Source organism: Galendromus occidentalis, unplaced genomic scaffold (genome assembly GCF_000255335.2).
Source record: "Galendromus occidentalis unplaced genomic scaffold, Mocc_1.1 scf7180000077121, whole genome shotgun sequence".
Lineage (NCBI taxonomy): Eukaryota > Metazoa > Arthropoda > Arachnida > Mesostigmata > Phytoseiidae > Galendromus > Galendromus occidentalis.
Genome location: NW_003805109.1, coordinates 762518 through 784738, shown reverse-complemented (window position 1 = coordinate 784738; position 22221 = coordinate 762518). Strand labels below are relative to the sequence as shown.

Genomic DNA, 22221 nt, shown 5'->3' with positions numbered 1-22221 from the left:
TTGAGAAATCCCTCTGATCTCCGCGACTTAGCCGGAACTTGACATTGTCACTCTGAAATCGTTCCACTCCTGAAAGTTCCCCTCGCGAAAGATAGTAAGGTTTCCAATCGGGACCTAGGCGTCCATTCCCTCGGATGGCTCTTGCGCGGAGCTTCAATTGGACAGAAAGGAGCTTTTGATGATGCCATCGGGCTTGTCTCCAATTTCGAGAGAGTAGTAAAATAGCTGCGGTAGAGAGTGCATACCTAATACAGGAATCCGCGATCAAAAGACGATGAGAAAGTGCAAAGTTTGGCCGAGGTTCACTGAATCCGTCGCTTAGTATGCTTTCTCAATGTCAAAGAAGTTCCATGAGGTGAAGTGCACAAATAGCGCTTTATTTCTTCAGGAGCCTCAACCGCCGACCTCCTGGAGAAATTCGCTAACGACGAGGGCGACCGTTCCTTGGTTTTTCATCATACTCAGCGAAGAACTCGCTTGAAGCAGGTCTCCGTCATAAACTGATGATATGCGTTCAGCTCCATATCGCATCCTGAGTCCTGAAGTGTGTCTCCTCCCTATGAATTTCCGTAAAATTCCACTGACGACGGTCTAATTGAAGTCGATTCCATCGGTACTCCTGTAGAGTATCTCCCCAGCTTGAAGATCTGTCATCCGTCGCGAAAGATAAAAGACTTGATCTTCCTGATCCGAGTGGCATCGGACCCTTGAATGAGGATCCGGTGAGGGGACTCCGCCCTACAGCAAATGAGACACATTCGTTATCAAATGATTTTGCGTGATGAGGGTAATAAGAATGAAAGTTCAGGTACTCGGGAAAAGGTTTGGGAAATATTCGGGGGAGGGGTGAAACGCTTTCCGTTCCACCCGGCCTAGACAATCCACCTGTCGCGGCGACCGATGATTAGGTGAGTGCCCGAAGGATGCTGATTTACGGTAGGCCAGGACTTGATGCTCCAGAGTGATATTATCAGATTGTAAGGCAGCGATCTCACGTCTGAATGGGAAAGTTACGTGAAGTCGTCGCTGACGTGGTCATCATGAATGCGAGCGGGCGATGTCGAAGGACGATTCCCTTACTTCATCTGTTGCTGTTGCATTCGGGCGATATCATCGTAGCGGTGGTAGTTTGCGCCGAAGAGCAATTGACTATCTAGCCACTCGATATGTATAGTCAGCTGGTTGCACGAGTTCACGTAGGGTGATAGATGGTCACGAAGCTGCAGATGTGATTCCTGAGTGGCGCTCGAAAGCACATCGGAAGCCGAACTTCAGTCATCCGGCCATTCTTAGAAAACTTCTTTGCACGTACCGATCTTGTTGGGATGTCAACATCCATGAGTACACCCAGGTCCATGCCGTCTTGGACGTAATACGCAGAATGAGGCGCATTGATCGCCAAGATACTTTCTTTGCCTCCTCCCGGTGGTGCGCGGATAACGTAGCTGCAACAACCCGGTTCGCTCAAACTTCCTCCCATCGACGACCATTCCAAAGAGCGGTGCGACGGTCATGAGTCATGACGCAGATGACGTTAATTATTCCAAAGTCGAGATCTAGGTTCCGTGGGAAAATTCTCAAGGAGCTAAGTAATTTCTCTGACTTTACGTACGTATTCCAAGCGACGAATCGTATATGATTCCGCGGCACTGTGTTTATGTCGGTGAAGAACAACTGCAAATAACTTCTTTGAAGTAGCCTCTCGCGCGCACTCTTGTCTTCATCCCTCTGGGGAAGTCCCTGCGGCTTCCCTCAATGTCCTTGAATACCTTTAGCCGCAGATCGTCTCGATCGGAATCCGTTTCGATGGTCCAAGATTGTTTGTCCCGGTCGTGGCAAGTTGCGGCAGGGGGCGGACTCAACCCCAGAATTCCTACTGATTAGAGTTTCGGTGGTCAGTCAGCTGAAAGTTTGTCCACAGAGTCTCTCTTCAGACACTACCAGTGCTCCGGACTCCCATAGCGGTAGTTCTTCCTCTACCCCGGCTTCATGAGTTCCAGAGTGAGTACCGTGGATCCGACGGCTTTCAGGAGGGACCTCGTCGGTCTTACCTTGTTGTGGGGGCATGTGGCCGCGAATGTGAACTTTTGCCTCTGATATCACATTGGCCGATACCATTTGAACTTGTAAGTGTAGATGGGCATGTCTTTGAGAAATCAGATCCCTGAACAAGGATAACTCCTGGAAGATTCTTTCAATGAAACAAGATTTACATCGGGGTAAGCCGTATATGGGCGTCGACGTCGTCGAACCTTTATGGAGAATCCTCTGATGCGTCCGGACAAGTCGGATATTTGGTCAAGAAGTCCTGATTCGATTTCCATTGAGCCTTTTCCCAGGACTACTCGGTACTGAACTCGACAGGGGCTCTCGAAGCCTGGGGACAATGATCCTCTTGATATTAGACCCATTCTATAGCACATGGACCGCGAATCGCTATCACGCATATCAAGGAGGCAGTTACAGGACCAAAAGCGGGAAGATATTCAATCGAAGCTGTTTGAAATTGAGAACTCATCCGCGTGCTTGCATGAACTTCTGAAGCGGGAATCCCATTGGATTGCAGAAACAGCAGCGCAAGTCAAAAGACTAGCTTTCGTGAGCAGACTCTCCCCAGCCAGGTGACGCGAGCCCGGCTTCCAGGATCCCCGAGGGCAGGGCTGAGAGCTTCAGTCTGCGACCCACGCGGGTCGCGAACATCCAGCTCGATACAAAATCTCGATTTAGGGAGCAATCATGCGGTCTCGGCTCCGCTCGATGGGAGCGTATTGAGGGAAACCTTTGGTCTACCTCAAAATTCAGTAATAGCTAAAACAGGTCTTGTGGATGCATCCTTCAAACTCACGGTCTCATTAATGATGATGAAAGGCTTGGTACGCTACTCAAGCCTCTTGGATGATGCGTATATGGATTGTGGATAAGAGACAGGGGATTCCCCTCCCCCCCAAGGGCGAGACGTCGCGCGACGTCGTCGCGTCTCGGGAGCGCTCTCTGAGCTTGGCTGTGACCGCGATTCCAGAGCTCCTCGCGACAGGGATAATCGAGGCAAGCTTCGAAACTCGCAATCGATAGCTCGTGAGCCGCCGAGGAACCGGCAGCTCGAGCGAACATAAGTCAATTTCCACTCCGACGGATCGAGCCGTCAATGTCGAGACGGAAGCTGTCCTATGATCGAAGCCTCTCGGGCCCTCGAAGATCTCTCCCTCGTGTCGGGTAGGGGGAGGGCGCAGAATTCGATTGCAGTGGAGGAATGGGACGAGTTCGAGGCGGCTACAATAAGGTGTCAAGAGGCTGCGGACTTCTGCCTCGTATCGAACACCTTGCGGTGGGCATCACCGTGGCCATCAGCCTTCGCGCAACTCCGCAGCAAGCAACTAATGGAGTTTTGATTCGCACATCACCCCGACAAGGCGAATGACGACACGTTCGAACGGATCTCCGACCGACCATGTCGTGATAGAATAATTATCAATTCTTCCCGGCATCTCCCACGTGAATCTCATCGGGGAAGTCGGAAGCGACAGGCGACACGACATCGAAACAAGATAGAATCGAGCAGAGCGGGGATTCCCGCTGGAGTTCCCCGAAGGCCATCCTGCAGGTATTGATATGTCACAGCCGCTGACAACAGCAGTCTACGGCGTAATTTGGAAGTCAGTGATGCCGAAGACGGAAACGAAAGACGGATCAGGGGACAGGAAGCCGCCGACACGAGAATGACCACCACGGCCAGCGAAGGCGAGAAAAGCCAGCGGGATCTTCTCGGCTGTATCGACTCGGCGTCTCCGCTCCGAGCAAAGGAAATCGTACGGCTCAACAGCTTCGGAATGCGCAAATTGGACAGATTTCCGTCCGACGATTTTGGGATGCAAGGAATCGAAACGAGCTTTGCCTCGATGCAGGAGGAAATTGTACCCACCTGTCAGGCGGTTCAAATGCACCTTCGGATTCCTCGAGCCGTCGTTGTCGTCCGGGTTGCCGTGAGGAAAGATTGCGACGTTCCATTCATAGCCTCCAAACGTGAAGTACAACGCTTCTATCCTGTAGATCAGGACAGCGATGAGAACTCTCCCCGTAAAGCTGACCTCCCATCGCTACCCCCTACCCCATTGAGAGGCTTCGCTCTATCGATATCATGAGTCCGACCTTGCTGCATCTTGCTGCGTCACGGTGGAGAATTCCCTCGGATCCTTGAAGGGCTCATCCACATTGTCGCCGATGAATTTTCGGGGAATCTGCGAAAAATGCAACACCACGACTTTGCTTCCCACCTATTCTTCGATATCGCTCTTGTCTAGTAGACAACAAAACAAGAATGGAATACGAATTTCGGTTTACGAATTTTTGGATTTCTATTCGCACCTGAATGTTTGCATCGAATACAGTGAAAGCATTTGCCATAGTGAGTTCCACCAAGAACTCCCCGGTCTCGTCGGCGAACCTTCAGGAGAAACCAGAATCGATCACATCGTCCATCAGTGGTCGCTGCACTCGTCGATAAGCAAATATAATCTGACCGCTCCGATTCATCAAGCGTCGATCCATCGTCCTCGATGGAAACTGCGAGCCCGATAGTGAATCAAGTGGGAACAAAAAAAACACTCGATGGCTAAAAAGTTGATGCTCCGCTTGGGATTATTGGCGGCATCCACACGCGGATATATATTCACCTTCTTAAATGTAGCTCTGCCAGGGGCAGCCATTTGGCTGCACCGTGAACGGGCGAATCAATGCTGAAGGCGACCCGTTTCTTGGAGAGACATTCATTTTGGGAAAAATGCTCACGGCTCAAGAGCGTCAGTGTGAAATCCACAAAGCACCTGGAATGGGTGCTTCTCGAAAGGGCACGGAAAAATGCACGGACGGCGCCGCCAGGTCCACCCTCGATGGAATGAGTGAGGCTGGGAGAATTTGGAGGAAGTGAACTTACTGCGAGGCAGCGGCTGGATTCTTTATGACTAGAAACACTCCGAGAGTCTTGTCTGTTCGCACGAATGAGAGCGCCCAGCGGTGGTATCTGGAATGAATGGAGGGCAAGAACATTGAAGTCGCCTGGAACGCTTACACCGCTCCCACGTTGCGATCGTCTCCCTAGTTCGTCGAACGAGTGCGTCCCCAGCCCCCGGTCAATGAGCGGATCCGGGCACTAGGTTCAAGTCGATCGTCGAGCGCAGCGCTACGCCTGACTCGAATGGCCTCCCGAGTCTTGGTTTTGAAGGAACACGCCAAGGAACATCGCTTCCTGAGGGGGAATCTTCCATCGTCCGATACACCTTAGTTTCAAAGAGCTCGCATTCTGGTGAAGGATTCAATCCCAGCCGAATTCGATCCCCGGAGGACTGGGCTGCGTCAGGAGTTTTGCCATCGGACGACGAGCTCGATAATTCCTTGGAAGGTACGGTTCGTCGGAACATTTATGGGAGAAAAAAAAAATTCACCATTGGCGCTCACCCATGGAGGAAGTCTTTCGTCACTGCATCACGGTGTAGGTCTCGTGTAACCGTTCTCGTCACAATGAAAGTGAACACTGCTGCAAAACGTTCGAAAAAACTGAGCCGTATCAGAGAATCATCGCTCGGGCGACCCTACTACAAATCGCCGCAAGTCGAGGGTCCCTCTTATTCGCTCGAACCTGTGTTCAATCGGTCGTTGAGCCTTGTGAAGCGGTGGAGGAGCGCCATCTCTGCGTCCCTCGTGTAGAATTCCTCCGCAGCTTTCCGTCTCCACGGCTCGATGACAGACGGGACAGATGTTGTCGGGAAGCCTCTTCGCAGTCCGGGGCTAGATTATCCCCGTAAGCGTTTTCGTTTCAGCAATCTGTCCCTCTAATCACTCACTGACCGAGTCTCCTGCGAAAATTCCTCCGGATGACCGATTAGGTATCCATCCCGATCTTGGAAGCTGAAATCAGGACAAAATCTTAGGTCATGACAGCAGCGTGATCCAGGATGGACGTAGGGAATGCGCTCCGTGTCGGTTGGTGATTCGCCTCAGATCCAATCGATGCCTCAATATGACGTTCCAACGAAGGAAGACTGGAGTTCATAGCAAATCCCGAGATGGAGCACTCTTGAGGTTTCCGAATCTTGCCTGGACGCTTCATTCCCCATTCACGGGCCTCTTTCAGAGGATCTTCATTCCCGAAGCACGAAAAATTATTCTGGTACGGGAGTCGTCATCGTTGAGACGTATGTATTGCCTTCGGATTTTTTCGATTCCCGATGAATCTCGCGTATCGTGAGAACTCAGAATTCCCTCACAATCGAGAATTTCGAGAGCGTCAGGCAGTCGAGCCGGGCCGCAAATTATCTCCAGGGACATAGCGAAGTTATGACTGGACATGCATGCATTCATGCAGGATCAGCAGAGGTCCCGGTGGGCCGTTTCCCGACAGTGATCTAGAACTGTCTGTCTGGCATCAAGTCTACATTGATATCCGACTCTCGGACCATAGCTCCAAGCGTCCCTCGACGCGACCCAATCCCACGCTGATCGCGGGATTTCTCAATCAGAGAAAAAGTCGCGATGAATCGGCTAATGCCGTCCAACCGGAGCGCTTATCCTGTGCTCGATGCGCGCAGCCGGGAGTGAATAATGCATCAGGCACCCGATAGCTTATACATAGCACGCTCATAAGGACAATAACCGGCTCGGAGGCACCGCTCAGCGGAGCAAGAGCATTCCCTAGGCATGAACAGGCTTCGATTGGAACAAACAGCCGGTCGACGATAAGAGTTGTTTGGTGCGAAGTGAATTGAAATTTTCGAGCGGATCCATCCCTTGCGCTGCTCGGGGATCAGCCTATGGGCAGGACCTTCCTTCCCTTCCTGATTACCGCAACGATTAGTTCGATCAGCGATCAGCATTGGGGACAAGAGACGTGCACTTCAATTTATTGTTGGAGCAGCTTCCTTTCAGCTCGGAGCTGCCGAGTGAAGCATGGCGGGTCGACTGGAGGGTCTGCCTCGACTACGCCCCAGTACAATTCCGAGACCGCTATCCATCATGTATAATACATATTGCTTTCCGTCTCACAAATGGAATTTCGTGCTGAGAGGGGGAGTCTTTCGCTGTCACCGAGGATCCCTTGCTGCTCTCTCTTCAAAGCATTGGTTCGACTAGGAGTGAAATCCAAGTTGGGGAGATAAGCGAGTCATCGACGCTGCGGAAAATCAGCATGTATCATATGAGGACTCGGAAAGGAAACTAAGGCAAGCCTTGGAATCAAGAGGGACTGATTCCCGAGATTCTTTCAAACTTCCCCTTGATAGCCGCATACTCGGCTTTCCAAAATCTGCAGCGGCATGACTTGTTGTCAGTCAGCTGGGCTCGGAGGCAGTCGATGCTCGAATCGAACGATGCCTCAAAGTGTAAGCCAAGATTTTACAGAGATTCCATTCGTAGCTCCCCGAGCCGTATCGATCGTGCGAGTGACTGCTCAAGTTGGATCGTACGGGAGGATCTTCTAATGGCTGTGTGTCAAGCGCAAACAAAACTTCCAGGATGCGAGAGAAGAGTTTACCATCTGGCTAACTTATTTTGCCTTGCTTATGGCTTATCCTTTATTGGAATCGGGACCTATGAACGAGACCTACGGAGTCTATGAATTTCGGGAGGCGAGAAATCTTCCATTGGAGGAATGTTTATAGCCTCGAATATTTCAGTGTGTCTGCACACCGCACATGTCACTCGAAGCGACGAAACGCGTCGGGTTTAATCATTCAGCAACTCAGTAACCTCAATCATAGGATCCGAACTGAGTGCGCTACTTTTTCTGTGATGAATTAATAATTATAGAGGTGCGTCCAAGCGACTCAGTCAGCCACATATCCAGTGGTCACGCGCCCCATGAAGGCGCGGCTCCGGACGAACTCTCGCTGAGAGTGCGATGATAATCAAATCCGGTACCTTCGATCGAACGTGGACTCGATTCTCCGCTCATTGGGGCTATGAGTGTTTTGAGTGCGATTTTGAGACCGCAATGGAAAACTCCGCGTCTGTCCCAGGGCGGACGTCTCTCCACCGATATCGACGATCCTAGTCTTGATTCGACTTCTGGGAATCTCATCCTCGCAGAGCGACGCAATGTACGCAGTTTCCGCAGCTCCATGATTTCCATGGCAAACATGCGCCTCCGTCAGCTTGAAGTCGGTGACCGATGCGAAGTGTACGTACCCGAGTTCCCGGATCGCATCTCTCCCTTCTCATCTCCTCGAATGGATCTCCTCCAATTCGAGGCACGGTGCCGGTGCATTCCGGAGGGATCATGAGAATAAGAAAATCCACTGACGGCTCTACTGTGTGATGTACACACATTGTAGGCGGTTCCTCTTTGATAGCGAGGATTGTGCGCCAAGCTTGCAGGCGCAGCCCGGGGATGAACCTATTGAGACTCGCTTGATCACGAGCAGACATCATATCCGACGTTCTACCAAGGAATAGAAGGAGATCGAGGAATCCTACAATATGAACTCGAGTCCAATCAAGAGCGATCGATTCCTCGACGCATGAATGTTTGAATCCGGGCGTACTGTACCGGAGTCGGCAGCTGGCTCTGAGATGGAACAATTTAGAATTGAATTTCTGATGCGATTAGGGTGGCTCGAACGTTCTCTTCTCCTGTGTTAAGTGGTATTGATCACCCATGTCCGAAATCGATAACGAAATCGGCCGAGCGGAGTCCCTCGATCACTCATAGCGAGCTCTTGCTGGACGAGCCATCCAAGACGACAAGCTTGAACGGATTGTCCTCTCAATGATCCATCTAAGGCTGCGGAGCCTAGCAACGCCCGCCACGTTCATGAATCTCTACCTTCACCACCTGGAGTCCCATGGAAATGGAGGCAAGACTCTTGTTCAGATCTCGGGCTAGAACTCCACGGTCGAATATATCAGCGAGCAGCATCATTCGAGGCTGTTAGTGGGAAGTCTGGAATGTCTATACTTCGAGGTGGGAAACTTTTTGCAGCCGAATGCGCTTATTCACCGGTTCAGTCGTCCGCATCTCCAGAATTCCAGAATCTCCGGATCATCTTGGAACGGACTAAGTTAGTTTTGTTAATTCTCGCAGCGCTCAGCGTTCGTAATGCTCCGAATTCGGGCTCTGTGACAGCTTCACCACTGCTGTGATAGAATACGCTGACCTCCCGTTTCTGCCACAACTCGAGCATCAGCGTTCTTTAGCTTCTTCCCATTTCTATTCTCCTCGTTTGCACTGCTAGCAAGAAGGTCAAACCATGAAGGAGATCCCCGGAACCGTAATTATTCGATGCTGGAAAACTTTCAGGGAGTCCATGAGGCGTAACCCTCGAGCTTCCCCAGGGATTCTAGGGCAACATCGATGAGCGGGAGAGAGTACAAAAAGTGTCGGTGATCCTTCAGTTGGAGGATACTTTTGAACGATTAGAACCTTATCCGCCAATGAGAAGAACTATTGAGCATTCGATTGAAGGAGCACGTCGGGTAGTCTAACCAAATTTCTGAGCTCGGGCAGCGTACGATTCCCGCTCCGGGCTGGAGAGGCGTTCTTCGCTAGTCGGGGTACTGCGCGAGGCTCCCCTGAGTGAATTTCCCGTTGGTCTCGATGCTATCCGGCCCCCCTTGACCCCAACTTGATTGAATATCGTTGAAAGATGCAGGAGGACCATGTTATCGCGTGATTATAGAGATCGGTGATTCGGGGCGAGCTTGCTCGCGTATCGACGGTGACCCGGGGCTGCATCTGGATTTTGACAGTGGTGCAGTGTTGTCCCGCCCATCGAAGGAGAACGGATTCTGTGACTTTTCGGGGATAATCCGCCCGGGCGGATGATAATTCCTCCCCCCCTCCCCGGGGCACAGGACTCTGGGAGCATCGAACGAATTCTGAGAATTCCCCCCAGAAAAGTTTTCAGCTATTTTCGCGTACATTTCGAGACATTTTCGCTTACCTGCTAGTTACGAGCTCACGCGGGAGCGTCAAGGAGTCGGTGCGTAAATGGAATCAAACTTCCCACGGCCTGATGAACTTGTCAACTCATTTCAACCTGCATTTCTCCAGCGGGCGAATTTTCCGCAGGGTCTAGAACTCCATTACAGAATCGGGTCCTCTCCCGCCAGAGTCCACTCTCTTCGGGGTGAAGTCCAGCAAAACGTCGCGGTAGCACGAGGCGAAGAATTATTTGAGTTCTACTCCACAGGTGAGCCGAGTCCCTCTCTCTGACAAGCAAGAGCCCTTTCTCGATTTCCGCTTCGCAACCTCTTCCCCATCTGCCAGCTCCTGCACCTATCGGCAATAATACAAGAATTCCGAGAACTCTAGCGATGTACATATGTATAATATATTGGGGTACAAAGAATGGTCATTGTCCGCATTCATTGATCCGGAAAGATCTCGGAGGCGGTCCGTATCGCCTCCCCCGTGACTCGTCTTGGATATCAGGCCAGCTATTAGTCTCTTCCAGGATTGGGTGGATCAGCGGTGCGTCTCCTCACGGTAGACAGTCGAGGACAGGGGATCTGCGAGGGTGATTTTCTCAGTTCGAATGGTAGTTCCATAAGTTGAAGTTTTTCGGGTGCCTTTCCTCCGCCGAGCAGCGATCGGCGATGAGCTTGCGGATCGCTTCCCACTTCCGATACGCAGAGGGCGGAGAATTCCACCGGCCGCGATTCAAGGCAAATTCTCGACCGGTTGAAGAGAAACGAGAAGCCGATCAATGTCTGGGACCTAAGCGTAGCCAGGCGTGGAAACCTCTCGACTACCTCCGTGAATGGCTCGGGCTCGCTCCTATCCTTGGACGGAACTCGGAATGCTCGACGAGCTCCAGCACAATCGCTGCACAGTCCGGAGCGACTCCACTTCTCCTAGAGGTGAAGGAGAATTCGAAAGGAAGATCTCGCAATGAAGGTCGTGAGAGTCTCAAGATGCCGCAGGAACTTGTCTCACATCTTACATGCAGGATCTTGCTTATTATCAGATCTCGCAGTCGGGGTCGCAAACTCCCCGCCACTAGGGATGATTTAGTCCTGCCCGCTGCTCAGTAAAAGTGCAAGAGTCAGTAAAAGTGAAATTCTGAGAACTGCAGATCTGTAGAGCATGAAGGATACTTCCCACAGGGTGATTTCGCCAATCATTCCCGACCAGGCGCCGCAGATTAGGCATTACCAAGTTCTGTGATATCAATTCCATCAAACTCCCTCGGCGGACAAGATTCCGATTTTCGGATGACGAAGTGCATTCAAATGCTAAAAGCAGAACCTTGGCGGAGACGTTTTCATGTTGAAGAAGAGACGCTTGGCTGAGGACTGCTCCCAGCGAGGTGCAGGGAACTGACCCTCATCGCCAATCAGACGACTCGAGCTTCCTTGAATTGTTTCGGATGGGCTAGATCCCGCGCCAATCTCATGGAGTCACGCCTGATCTCTGTGGGGACGACATGATGTGTTACAGGAGCGAATCACTGGCAGAAGCGTGGACGAGCCAAGAGCATAACGGACTCGAGTCGCACCTCTTGAATTAGAAACTGACCTTCGCGTGTTCGGCTCCATTCGTACGGCGCTCTTCGAGAACGCTACACTGGATCAGGGCGAAGCTTTTTCTCAAGCAGCTGCCTCAGAAAATCCGGGATTTCGTGCTGGACACCAGGGGAGGCTTAGAATTGACGGAACAACGGAAAGTATGATGTATTGTCTGTGTGATGAGCGAAATCTATCTCATTTCTCTGACCTTCGCAGGGACAGAACGATCACTTGTAGTGCTAGTTGTATACCTAGAGGAAAATGTCCAGCGAAGCTTCCATAGTTTGAGAAGAGCCTGCGCACAATAGACATCGCTCCTATAGCCTTGATCGCAAGCCACCATTCTGGAGTCGTCTAGTCTAGAATGCAGACGCCTCCAGCTTCGAGGACTTGAGTTGCATTTCCGGAACTCAACGATAGCTCTTCCCGAACTATACTCAAGGTGTCAAGGTTGCTGGAAAGGCTTGCCGGAGTCGGAAAAGCGGAAACAACGCTAATCCGCCTGCCAGCTTGGAACCAAAGTCGCCAGGGCTCCTTCACGGTGTGGCTCGCCCCCGGGCAGCGGACGAGTGCCGCATCGTTCTAAGGGATGCGAATTCCGGTCGGGTGGTCCCCGGATCCTGAGAGTTAAATCGTCCAATTATCCCTCTGATAGACAATCTGGTTGCAACGAAAGCACACGGTCCTATGGGCGTTCCACGATCGAGCGATACCGGGAGGTCCCCCGCTTGGTTTTGAACATCTTCCAGGACGATGAGGTAGAGAGAGAGAGAAATCATTCTCAAATGTGAACTTGAAGAGCCGAGGGTTGTCAAGCCTTACATCCACGCCACTGTTTCAGAGTGGGAATTAAAAGAGAAAAAGCGTCCGAGGCGCCATCGCAGTGGGCGAACATCAAGTTAGGTCCTTCATAATGAAGACAGCACCTCAACAGAAGGACCTTCTTCTGCGGATGTAAAATCGAGAAACTGGTTCGGTAATTTTTCAAGGGACTTTATCTAATGCCGGAGTTTCAGAAAGAAACTCGGGATACGATCAGGTACCCCCAGCATGGAGTCCCGCGCTCTAATCGGAAGTCGACGGGAGGCCGGCACACGGAGCTTGGCGGGTGGATGTGGAAAGAAAATGAAGTGGAGACTTGAGAGGAGACAGTAAAGACATTGATGTCGATGATCTTTCGTGAAGGATCGCGCGGACTCTTCTTCCTCTCTACTTCGCTGCCTCCCCAACGGCCCCTCAAGGTTCCTGTACTTCACGCCAATCCGGGACCTGCTTGTGTAGGACATGGGCCATGGCTTCCACTGGACCACGGTGCGATCACACTGATGCTGTCCTGCTCCATTCGTGTGTATACACATCGCATTGCCGAGTCTTGCGTTTGTTGGGAAGTCTTGTCGCAGACTCAAAGGGTGATGGAGCCGTCTTCGGGTGGTGATCTAGCGAGATCCGGCCCATCCCCATACATCGCAAGCCGGGTGAGCTTCACAGTGGTCTCTGGGGTGGAGAGGGAGAGAGAATCCAAAAGACCGCCCGATCGCGTTCAAACTGACGTCAAAGATCATCAGCACAATCACCTTCGCTCTCCCATCAACAAATTTCGTTTGTATTCAATTTTACCCCCGTACTCCTGAAACGAGTTTCCCATAGACTTTGCGTACGTACAAAAGCCTTCTACTTTATCTCAAGCCTACGTACAAACGCACGGGAAAAGTCTTACCATCGAGCGATCGTAGCACTCGGACTTCAGCTAGAGTTTCGACTGCGTCTCGTATTCAGAAAAGTGTCGGATGATGAGCGGGGTCGAACTGTAGTTTTGGTGAAGTTCAAGTTTCAAGTCCGCGGATCGACGGCCGTTCTCTCCTTGGGCGCAAGCATATCATCGCTCGCATACATCGTGTCGGCCTCCAGGACGCTCATCAGTGGGGGATCTGGGGCGACTTCAAGCGAAGTCCGTCGAACTTGTCAGATGTCCGTTTGACAATCACAAACAGTAAGTCGATTCTAATATTGGCTCGGAGCAGGGAACTTGCCTCAGCACCTTTCCTTTTCGATTGTCTTTCCGCCTCGCGAGTATTGATTCGTCGATTTCATCCTGCAGCATTTGATATGAATCTGCCTAATTCGAGCTCATCAGGAGCTTCACAAACGAGCTTTGGTATGTTGGGACGTCGGCGTCGGTTTGATATTCGATCGAAACCATCCGGGACTCCTGGATTGAGAGCTAAGTTCCATCCTTTACTCCGACAGTGATCTCCCAACAAGCAACGATGAGTCCCCAAATGGCCCCTCCGGAATCTCCCGCTCCGACGACACCGAATCTCTCTACCGTGGGCTCTACCCCCCCTCATCCGTCTCCTAGTCCGCATCTGACGAGTTCTCCTGCTCCTCCAAACCAGCTGGTTGTCACGTCACAGCATCAAGCGACCAGTGCGAATACTTTGCAGTTCACATCGGCTGTGGTGTCTTCGGTTGGGAACATGGTTCAGCAACCAACCGTGATCCAAACAATGGCCCAGGGTGGACTCCAGGTTAGCATCTGATACGGTCGGACATCGGGCGTTACTGACAGGCTTTAGAGCTTAAACTTGACTCAGAGAATGTTTTTCCAGTTTCCTTCGCAGGTATCGATGCTCCCGCAGGGTCAACTCAATGCAGGAGCGTACATTCAATCGATATACCCGACCGGGCAGCAGCCGATGCTCCTCTCCTCCGCTGGAGGTTTGACGCTCCAACAAGCAGCGCTAGGCCAAGGGATCACCGTTGTACAGAATCCCCCGCAGAAGCTCGCCCAAAGCGGCGATAACAAACAGTCGATGATGAATCAGAACCAAACGAAAAATGGTGCCGTCACGAGTCAAGCCGGACCGAACAAAGTCCAGAACATGCCGCAGAGATCTCAGTCGAATCAGCAAATTGTGACGGGACAAGGACAATCGATCATAACGGGACATCCTCAGACCCAGTTTGTCACTCAGTCCGGACCGAATGGGCAGACGTTATTCTATAGCCCACTGGGGGTCCTTCCTCAAGGAAGCATGGTTTCACAGAGTATTCAAGCACAACAGAATCAGAAAGGCGGTCAGCAGAAGTTCGTTGGTCAGCAGAAAGGTGCACAGGGACAACTTCAAATCACCAGTGTTCAAAACTCCCCGTACCGACATATCAACCCCGGCCCATCACAGCAGTTGATCACCACTGGGGGTCAATCCGTTCTGGGGCAGCCTCAGATCATCAGTCCTTTGCAAGCGTTCAACGCTTTTGGTCCTGGTATTTCATGGGCCGGTCAATTACAAGGGAACCCATTGCTGCAATCTCCGATCCTCATTCGGAATCAGCATGACGGTAATGTCTACATCCAAAGCGCTCCCACCGCTCAACAGCAACAGCTGCAACCCATGCAGGTCCAGCAGCAACTGCAAACATCACAAGTAGGTGTTTTTTCCAATCTTAATCGATATTCATTGGAAAATGATTCGAACTCTTCTATACACATTTTCACTCGAGGATCAATTTCAGCAAGTGAATCAGCAAGTTTCCACTGGTGTTCTGCCGAACGTTGTCCATAGCGTTAGTCCTCAGACCTTGGTAGGAACCTCTCCTTTGAACCAATCGACGCCGACGCTCCACATTCCTAATCCTCCCCTGACTCCTCAACAACAACAGCAACAACAACAACAGCAGCAGCAGCAGCAAGCGTCACAGTCCCAGCAACAAGCGCAGCAGCAGCTCGCGCAGCAACAGACGCAACAACAGGCACAACAGCAGGCGCAACAGCACATGCAACAACAACGGCAACAAGCGCAGCAACAACAACAACAACAGCCCCCGCAACAACAACATCAAACAGCACAACAAATCCCTGTACAGCTACCCCTCGCTCAGCAAGCACTTCTATCCAATTCCCACATTCCTCATAGTGGACAAATCACGGTTAGCCATCCTTTACAATGGAGAAGCTTTATCCCGAAGACAATCGAGGTAGTTCGTGTCCATGGCTGAACTATTCCGCTCCCCACAGATACAAGCCGGAAACCAAATAATGACGACCACCGTGCAGAGTCCTCTGATTCAGCCCGGGAATCAAAGGATGCCTCGACCGCCCACAGTGCGTAACTTGGCCTCGAACCGGTCTCTCCTATGTTCCGTATTCCCACATCCACATTACCGATCAGCTCTATCGAACTCCATCCGAAAATGAAATTTATTCCAGCCGCAGCCTCAGCAACAGATCGCTGTTGGGATGAAAACCGCTATGAACCAAGGGCTGAACCCACGGGCTCCTCGAGGAGCGGGTTCGCGACCCTCGTCTAACCATCAGCTGACTGGAGTATCGCCCGGAACCGAAATCAAGGGGAGCGCAGCCGATGAGATATCGAAACAGGAAACCAACGGGCTCGTTCAGGCTATGAGAGTTGTCGCGCCGATAACTGAGCCCCAGTCGATGCTACCCGTTGCAACGGTCTCACCGATGGACGCTAGTATATCACCCATGCCTCCCAGAGTGACAGTGGTGAGTATGTCTGCCGCACGCTACGCTGCGGACCTTCGGAGGCAATGGGAAGAATTTTCCGTTGCTCGCTGCAGAGAAAATCCTTCTTTGGAATGTTGGATGTCTAAATCGGATTTCTCAAAGGTCACTCTGCCGGATATGCCCGAGCCGGAGATCAGCACATCTCCAGCCATAGCAGCTCCTTTCCCTCAGGAAGGCGGAGAGGCACCAGAGATGGAGGAAGCCTCGGAAATCCTCACCCATATAATCGATGGTATGTTCACGCTCTCGTTTCTCTCGCTGATTTCGAATTGTTACCATCGATGATCGTGGCCGGGGAACGAGTGCTCTCTTAAAGCGTGTCTCTCCGCAGGATACGTCATCCGGGAAGGTCCGACTCCATTCCCAGTGAGCAGACGAGCTCTTTTATCCGATGTTTTGCGAAGAGAACACGAAACACTTTTCGGCACCGACAAGGAGAGAAAACGGAAAGTCGAGAACAGCACCGAAGCAACCCTGCCAGAGACCGAAGGCGCTGTTCCAAACGACGAGAGAGTGAGTAGCCTTCCCCAGATACGTTCCCCATTCATCTCTCCCGTATGCTGCAGATCTTGCGGCTACTTAGGTTGGCTCCCTATTCCAGGTCGGTGAGAATGCCTCTGCACCGGAGAGTGCTGCGAGGTCGCAGCAGAAGACGTCAAATGATGAAACTACTCCACAAAGATCTGCTGAGGCTCAGAACGGCGAGAAATTCGGAAAGATCCCGAAATTCTGGAACGTTCAAGAGGTTTTCGAGTTCATCAACAGCATTTCGGGATGTGCGGCGTATGCGGAGGAGTTCCGCGCTCAAGAGATCGACGGGGAGGCGCTGCTCATATTGAAGGAAGAGAGTTTCGCGAAAATAAAGAACATGAAGCTCGGCCCAGCAGCGAAAATTTGCATGCGCCTGGACCAGTTGCTTTCCTGATCGCTTCCCATTCAGTATTCTGGTGACGGCGATCGATGACGTTTCGACGAATGACGCAAGCATTCGAGTGGGTGTGGATCGCGAATAAGGTTGGGAAACCAATCTCAGTCATTGATGTAATCTAAGATACGCCTATCTGTACATAACAATACATAAAAGTATAAATACACATCCGAGCATACAATAAAGGAGTATGACTAACCGTGACACGTGCTTGGAATCTCTGCCGGGAGCCCCGGGTCCTCGAACTGAGACGCCTTGGAATGGCGATCTCGCGAATCCCAACCAGACGTATAGCCAGTTTGCGACTTCCAGCAGGTATCCGACCTCTGCACCTTCAAGAATTTCGGTGTAACTCGCCCAAAGACTCCGGAAGTTTGTTTTCCCTCTCCGCAAATGAGACAAGGGGTGGAAAACCCAGTCTGTTTGGAAGAATACGCTCGGCTCCGCCGACCGTCGCCCACGATTTCGAAGAATGGTGACGCGAACCTTGAGCTTGGATGGAAACCCGTGCCATTCGGCCGGGTCGCGACTGAGATCGGATCCCGTTCGGTCCATTCGATGACAAGAGGTCGGACCGATGTTGTTCCTTCTATCCCAATCCAGCCTCGGACCCTCGAAAGAGTAATACATGTCAGCTCTGGACATGTTGTTGTCACCTTGTTCTTGAACGGGAGTCATCAATCAGGTCGCCGATTTGGTCAATTTTCATTCTCAAGGAGATTACTCGCCCTGGTTCCGCGTTTCGACGCTAGTGCACACGGATGCGTGAGGAGGGAAAATGAGGAGAATAAATGATACGGTTTCACATCGAAGTATCAACGTATTTTCATCCGGTATATTATGGTCGAATGTGGCTTTCGCGGTGGCAGGCCTGACGAGAGGGGGCGTATTTCGACGATCGCTGACCCCGAGCCCCGAGTTTCAGCAGGGACCTCTAGCTCAGGCTCTGGTCGAACAATTCCGTCTGCGACCGATAGTTTCCTTCCGTTCTGCTTGAGCCCGTGAATATGCGCTCCCCGTTGTCTGACTCCTATCGCAAGGTACTCCTGTGGGAAACGATGGAAGGAGCTTCCGTGGTCTGCGGAAGAGTTCCCCATTGTCGAACCGCTGGTAGAAATCCGCATGATTCCACTACCAATCGACTCCTGACCGTCGGAGTTCCCTCATCTTCTTCCCCTATCCTGATCATGTCCTGGAGGGAGAAGGCTGATTGAAATGATCTGAATCTCTGCGGTCCTGCCAGAGACCGGCGCGAGGGATGTGTTACAATCTCTTAATGATCATGAAGGACGAGTCGATGAGTTCCAAACATGCTTCTCCCTTTATGAACGATAAAAAGACATAACAGATCTCGATAACATCTTCTAACGAATGAACATCACGGCCTATCTAGATGTAGAACACGTATGCTTCTCGATTCGCTTCTCATTTGCTGGCAAAGTAGAATTCTGTCAAGTCTCACATCCATCGAGGAAGTCGTTGATCACTGGAGCTAGTTTCTGCGGGTCTGTCATCTGTATGTGGTGAAGTCCCTCGAGTTCCGTATATTGATACCGCGAGCAGTTCTCTTGATGAATTTGTTGAATCTTATGGTAGCCTTCCCGTTTGAATTGCATAGGGAGACACCTGAAACGTATTTGAGGATCGCTTGTAATTATTAGCTTTCATCGCCTCGATCGATCAGTAGGTACATTTGCATTCACGGACGGAAACTCTAATGGTTCATCGTCGGTCGAGCTCACGTACCGGATGGCTAGAAGCTCGTTTTTATACAACGCTGCGAGCTGCTCGGAGGTATCCGCGTCAAACGAGTTCCAATATATATATTTGAGCCGTCTATCTCGGTTGAAGGTGTATTGATCTTCGCCTATCCTTGTGCATCCTCTTTTCATGAGTACCCTCAACGCATCCTCTGTATAAGCATTTCTGATGGCTGTCATATGCTTCTCGATAATCTCAGCTTCTGGGTAAGCGAAGGGCTTCTCGCCGAAGTACTCCCTGAAAACGAACAATATGGACCGTTAGAGCTCGTTATGGTCCGGGAAGTGCAAGACTTCTGATTCCTCAGTCAGTGAAGCCTCATGCAAGCAAATCGCTCGAGACTGGGCCGATCCGATAATATCGGCAGGATTCGGGCCGGGGTTCCTCAGGAGAGTTCCTCCCGGGTGGGACGAGCCGAGGGAGCGGTCCCTGTCGCAGTTCCGACATTCATAGATCTCGATCCGCTCTGTAGTGAGGGTTACATAGTCTATCGTTCCTCGATTGTGTCGGAACTCCATCCACGACTCGGAGTTCAATCATCCGGACTATAAGGAGGGACTTCTCAGTCGCTCCACCTGATAAGGTACTTGGTATTCACTGTCTGACCTTTCGATGCGGAGGAGATTCAAGGTAGAGAAAACGGTCATCATGACAAACTTGTCCGTCGTCATCGTGGCAGGCAGGGGCACGTCAATGGTCACCAATGTCTTAAGTCTATCGGGGAAGAGCATCGCGTAAACGTGCCCGATGCCTCCGCCCATGGAATGCCCTGGAAGAGCGAGGGATAGCCATTCCTTCAGCTGGTTACGGATAACTCATAACGGCGACGGTTCCGAGATTCTTCGTTCTTACCGATTATAGTGAACTGCTCCCAGTCGTAGTAGTCGGCGACACGCTGTATATCCATGATGAAGCTGTTCGGAGAATAGAATAGACCGGGCGCCAAATGGGACGAGTAACCGTGGCCTATGAAGTCCAGTGCGATTATCCTACGGTAAACTTGTCATTGACCTTTTTTCTGCCACGTAATCCACTTGGGCTCATGGACGGGGAAAAACTGCAGGATACGAACCTGTACTTGGGCTTGAGATAAGGTATGAGCAGATCAAACGAATTCGCGTTGTCTTGCCATCCATGGAGAGCTAAGATGGGTTTCGCACTCGCGTCGCCCCACGCTTTCGCCGCCAAAGTACCACAGGGGGTCGGGATGCGGATTTCTTCCAGCCTTCGAAAATTCAAGAGGTTCTGGCTCAGTTCGGGATCGCATTTCAAATCGTCGAAGTCGCCGGACATTGGTGAGGCGGACGGCGGTATGAAGAGGAATCAAAATTGGAGAACTCACTTCCACTGGTTGGTGTAAGCTTGGATCTCCCTCCGTGAGGTTCTTAGTATGGCCGAGGTCGACTTCGCTCTCAACACGGCGCGCCCGCAGAGCGCAAGTGCTTGGATGCTCATGCTGAACAGGTCTTAACTAGAAAGAGAAATTTCTCCGTAAGAAGTCTACATGACATCTGCTGCTATTTCTCTCAAGCCTTGCATGACTCTCGGGACCCTAGCGATCTCTTGAATCCTACGTTCTCGTGCGAGGATCCGACAGCAGATCGAAATTGCTCCACCATCGGCACATAAGAGTTTTTGACGGTATGCGGTGTGTGAAGAGTAGTGAGACCTGAGTCTAAGATTGACGTTCCCACAGCGAAGTCGGGAGCCGAAATCTCACGTAAGTCATCCAACGTGCGTCATTAAGGATGCGTAAATCTGTGCGTATGTGTTTGTAGGTATGAATGTGTCCAGTTATTGTGGTACTTTCCATAAGGGTAGAATCCATCGGGGCACTTCGTCATGCGAATGTCCCACCCATGACGACCTTCTCAGGGAGATGGCTGAAGAACACCCGCGATTGCTTATCCTCCACGTATAAGAAAAAGAGGGGCAGACCCGATACTGAACGTGTTTATGAATATTTGCACACGCCTTTCTGGGTGGTGGTCCATCAAAGGAGACGGTTCGAGATCTCGCATAACACGAGATCTTTATGAAATAGAACTGCAATAATTGAATAAGAGGTCAATATCTCCGTCTTCTTCCCATCCCCCCGATTAAGGACTACGTCGAGACCAGCTTCGCAGTGTGGAAGGCTTTCTTGGGGGGCTTTTGGAAGCCTGACCCGGGCAGCCTGTCTAGGTCGCTAGGGGCGGTTGTCGAAACTTGTCTTTCCTTTGGGCGACTGAAATCCCGTTGTCTTCAAGACTTTCACGTTCAATCTACTATCGATTCCCCGTAACTTTGCTCTTGCGCGGACTCCGACCTCTGTCGTTCCGAGGCGGATGGACTTTCCTGTTCCCACGGGCGCCATGGGTCAGAACTACGAGCTCATGCTGAATCCGAATTCCGGAGGAGCTCTAAATTTCGCCTGGTATCTTTTCCGATCGGTACAATTGCCGATTCCGGAAAATCCCCTTGAAACTCTTGTCGTAAGAAGTATTGAACTACTATAATCCGAATCATCCTGACCCTGGCGATCATGCCGGAATTTTGCGGGAACAACGGAACCGGAAAATTGAAATTCACCACCTATCGTTCACACGCGTCGGATACTCATGGATCGACGCGCGTGCGAACTGATGCAGGTCTACTCTTTTCGGAGGACGAGTACGCTCGACCGTAGTCTCCCGGAGACATGTAAGAGTCGCACCAGCTTCTGGGGTATGTCCCGTCATGCGAGCATCCCGGCTCCCCGGATAGCCGGCTTCTATCGCTCACGAATTCTACTCATACCGGCGGAGTAAGCGGCTCCCACAAGATTTCGTTCTCTCTGGTCATGCGAGATCCTTGTAACTCTGCGGAGCTAAAGCTCTAGAGGACTCTGGATGGGGGAGGTGATGCGCCGGAGTACGAACCTGACTCGAAGAAATCACCTGAGGTCCCCCGGTTCAGGAGGAATCACCTGAATCCCCCGAATCTCTCGCCTCTCAGTACAGGTGTTCCGACAAGCGTTCGGTTTCTGCTCAATGACAAGCGGGACCCATCACGCGAAATGGTAAATTCGGTGCTCTTGTCGAACGCTCCCGAGCGCGAAGGCTGACGGCACAAATAACAGAACACGCACAAGCGTATGACGCCGGGCTCAGGACTCCAGCTTTACGCTGCACCTGGCGGCACTCGAAACCCAAAGATATTGTATATCCGTTTCAATAGAATTATCCGGCGAAATAGAATGTCACCTGGAGATCCGAGGCAGTCCTCTCCTGTGTTTATGATTGAGAGGAGGAAACTGCGCCCAGCGCCCCCTAGTCACTGTGATCGCACGTGGTTACCCGAGCGGATTCGATTTTCTGAAGATCCATGTGAGCGGAGGAATGCCAGTGTTTTCTCTAGTGGATGAGTGACTTACCTTACGAATACGAATTTGCACCTTGAAGTGAATTCTGATGTCATGGAGGTGAGGTGTCTTATACAATAACAGTCGCGTAGAAGGGACTTCCGCAAGTGAGGGATACCTCCT

General features: G+C 51.4%; 2 protein-coding genes and 1 long non-coding RNA gene across 3 annotated transcripts; 1 reads left to right on the top strand and 2 right to left on the bottom strand.

Annotated features, from left to right (window-relative positions):
* Positions 1-362: 362 nt before the first annotated feature.
* Positions 363-5681, bottom strand: LOC100908447 (uncharacterized). Its single transcript, XR_001951160.1, has 14 exons — positions 5633-5681; positions 5452-5530; positions 4931-5017; positions 4671-4820; positions 4318-4441; positions 3920-4043; positions 2253-2377; positions 2052-2181; positions 1770-1873; positions 1613-1674; positions 1313-1445; positions 1081-1220; positions 886-997; positions 363-738 (listed from the first exon to the last, which is right to left on the bottom strand). It is a non-coding gene; the product is annotated as an uncharacterized LOC100908447 (long non-coding RNA).
* A 7695-nt stretch (positions 5682-13376) lies between these two features.
* On the top strand, positions 13377-16952 carry LOC100897479 (polyhomeotic-like protein 2). The gene is made up of 10 exons (XM_029110838.1): positions 13377-13486; positions 13595-13651; positions 13744-14024; positions 14106-14924; positions 15013-15294; positions 15515-15601; positions 15707-16006; positions 16130-16259; positions 16359-16540; positions 16629-16952. The coding sequence occupies exons 2-10, from the start codon at positions 13603-13605 to the stop codon at positions 16950-16952; spliced, it is 2454 nt and encodes an 817-aa protein (XP_028966671.1). The 5' UTR covers positions 13377-13486; positions 13595-13602.
* Positions 16953-18310: 1358 nt separating this feature from the next.
* LOC100897337 (serine hydrolase-like protein) lies at positions 18311-20171 on the bottom strand. Its single transcript, XM_018638630.2, has 6 exons — positions 20059-20171; positions 19789-19941; positions 19569-19705; positions 19323-19485; positions 18702-18953; positions 18311-18581 (listed from the first exon to the last, which is right to left on the bottom strand). The coding sequence occupies exons 1-6, from the start codon at positions 20169-20171 to the stop codon at positions 18407-18409; spliced, it is 993 nt and encodes a 330-aa protein (XP_018494146.2). The 3' UTR covers positions 18311-18406.
* Positions 20172-22221: the final 2050 nt, after the last annotated feature.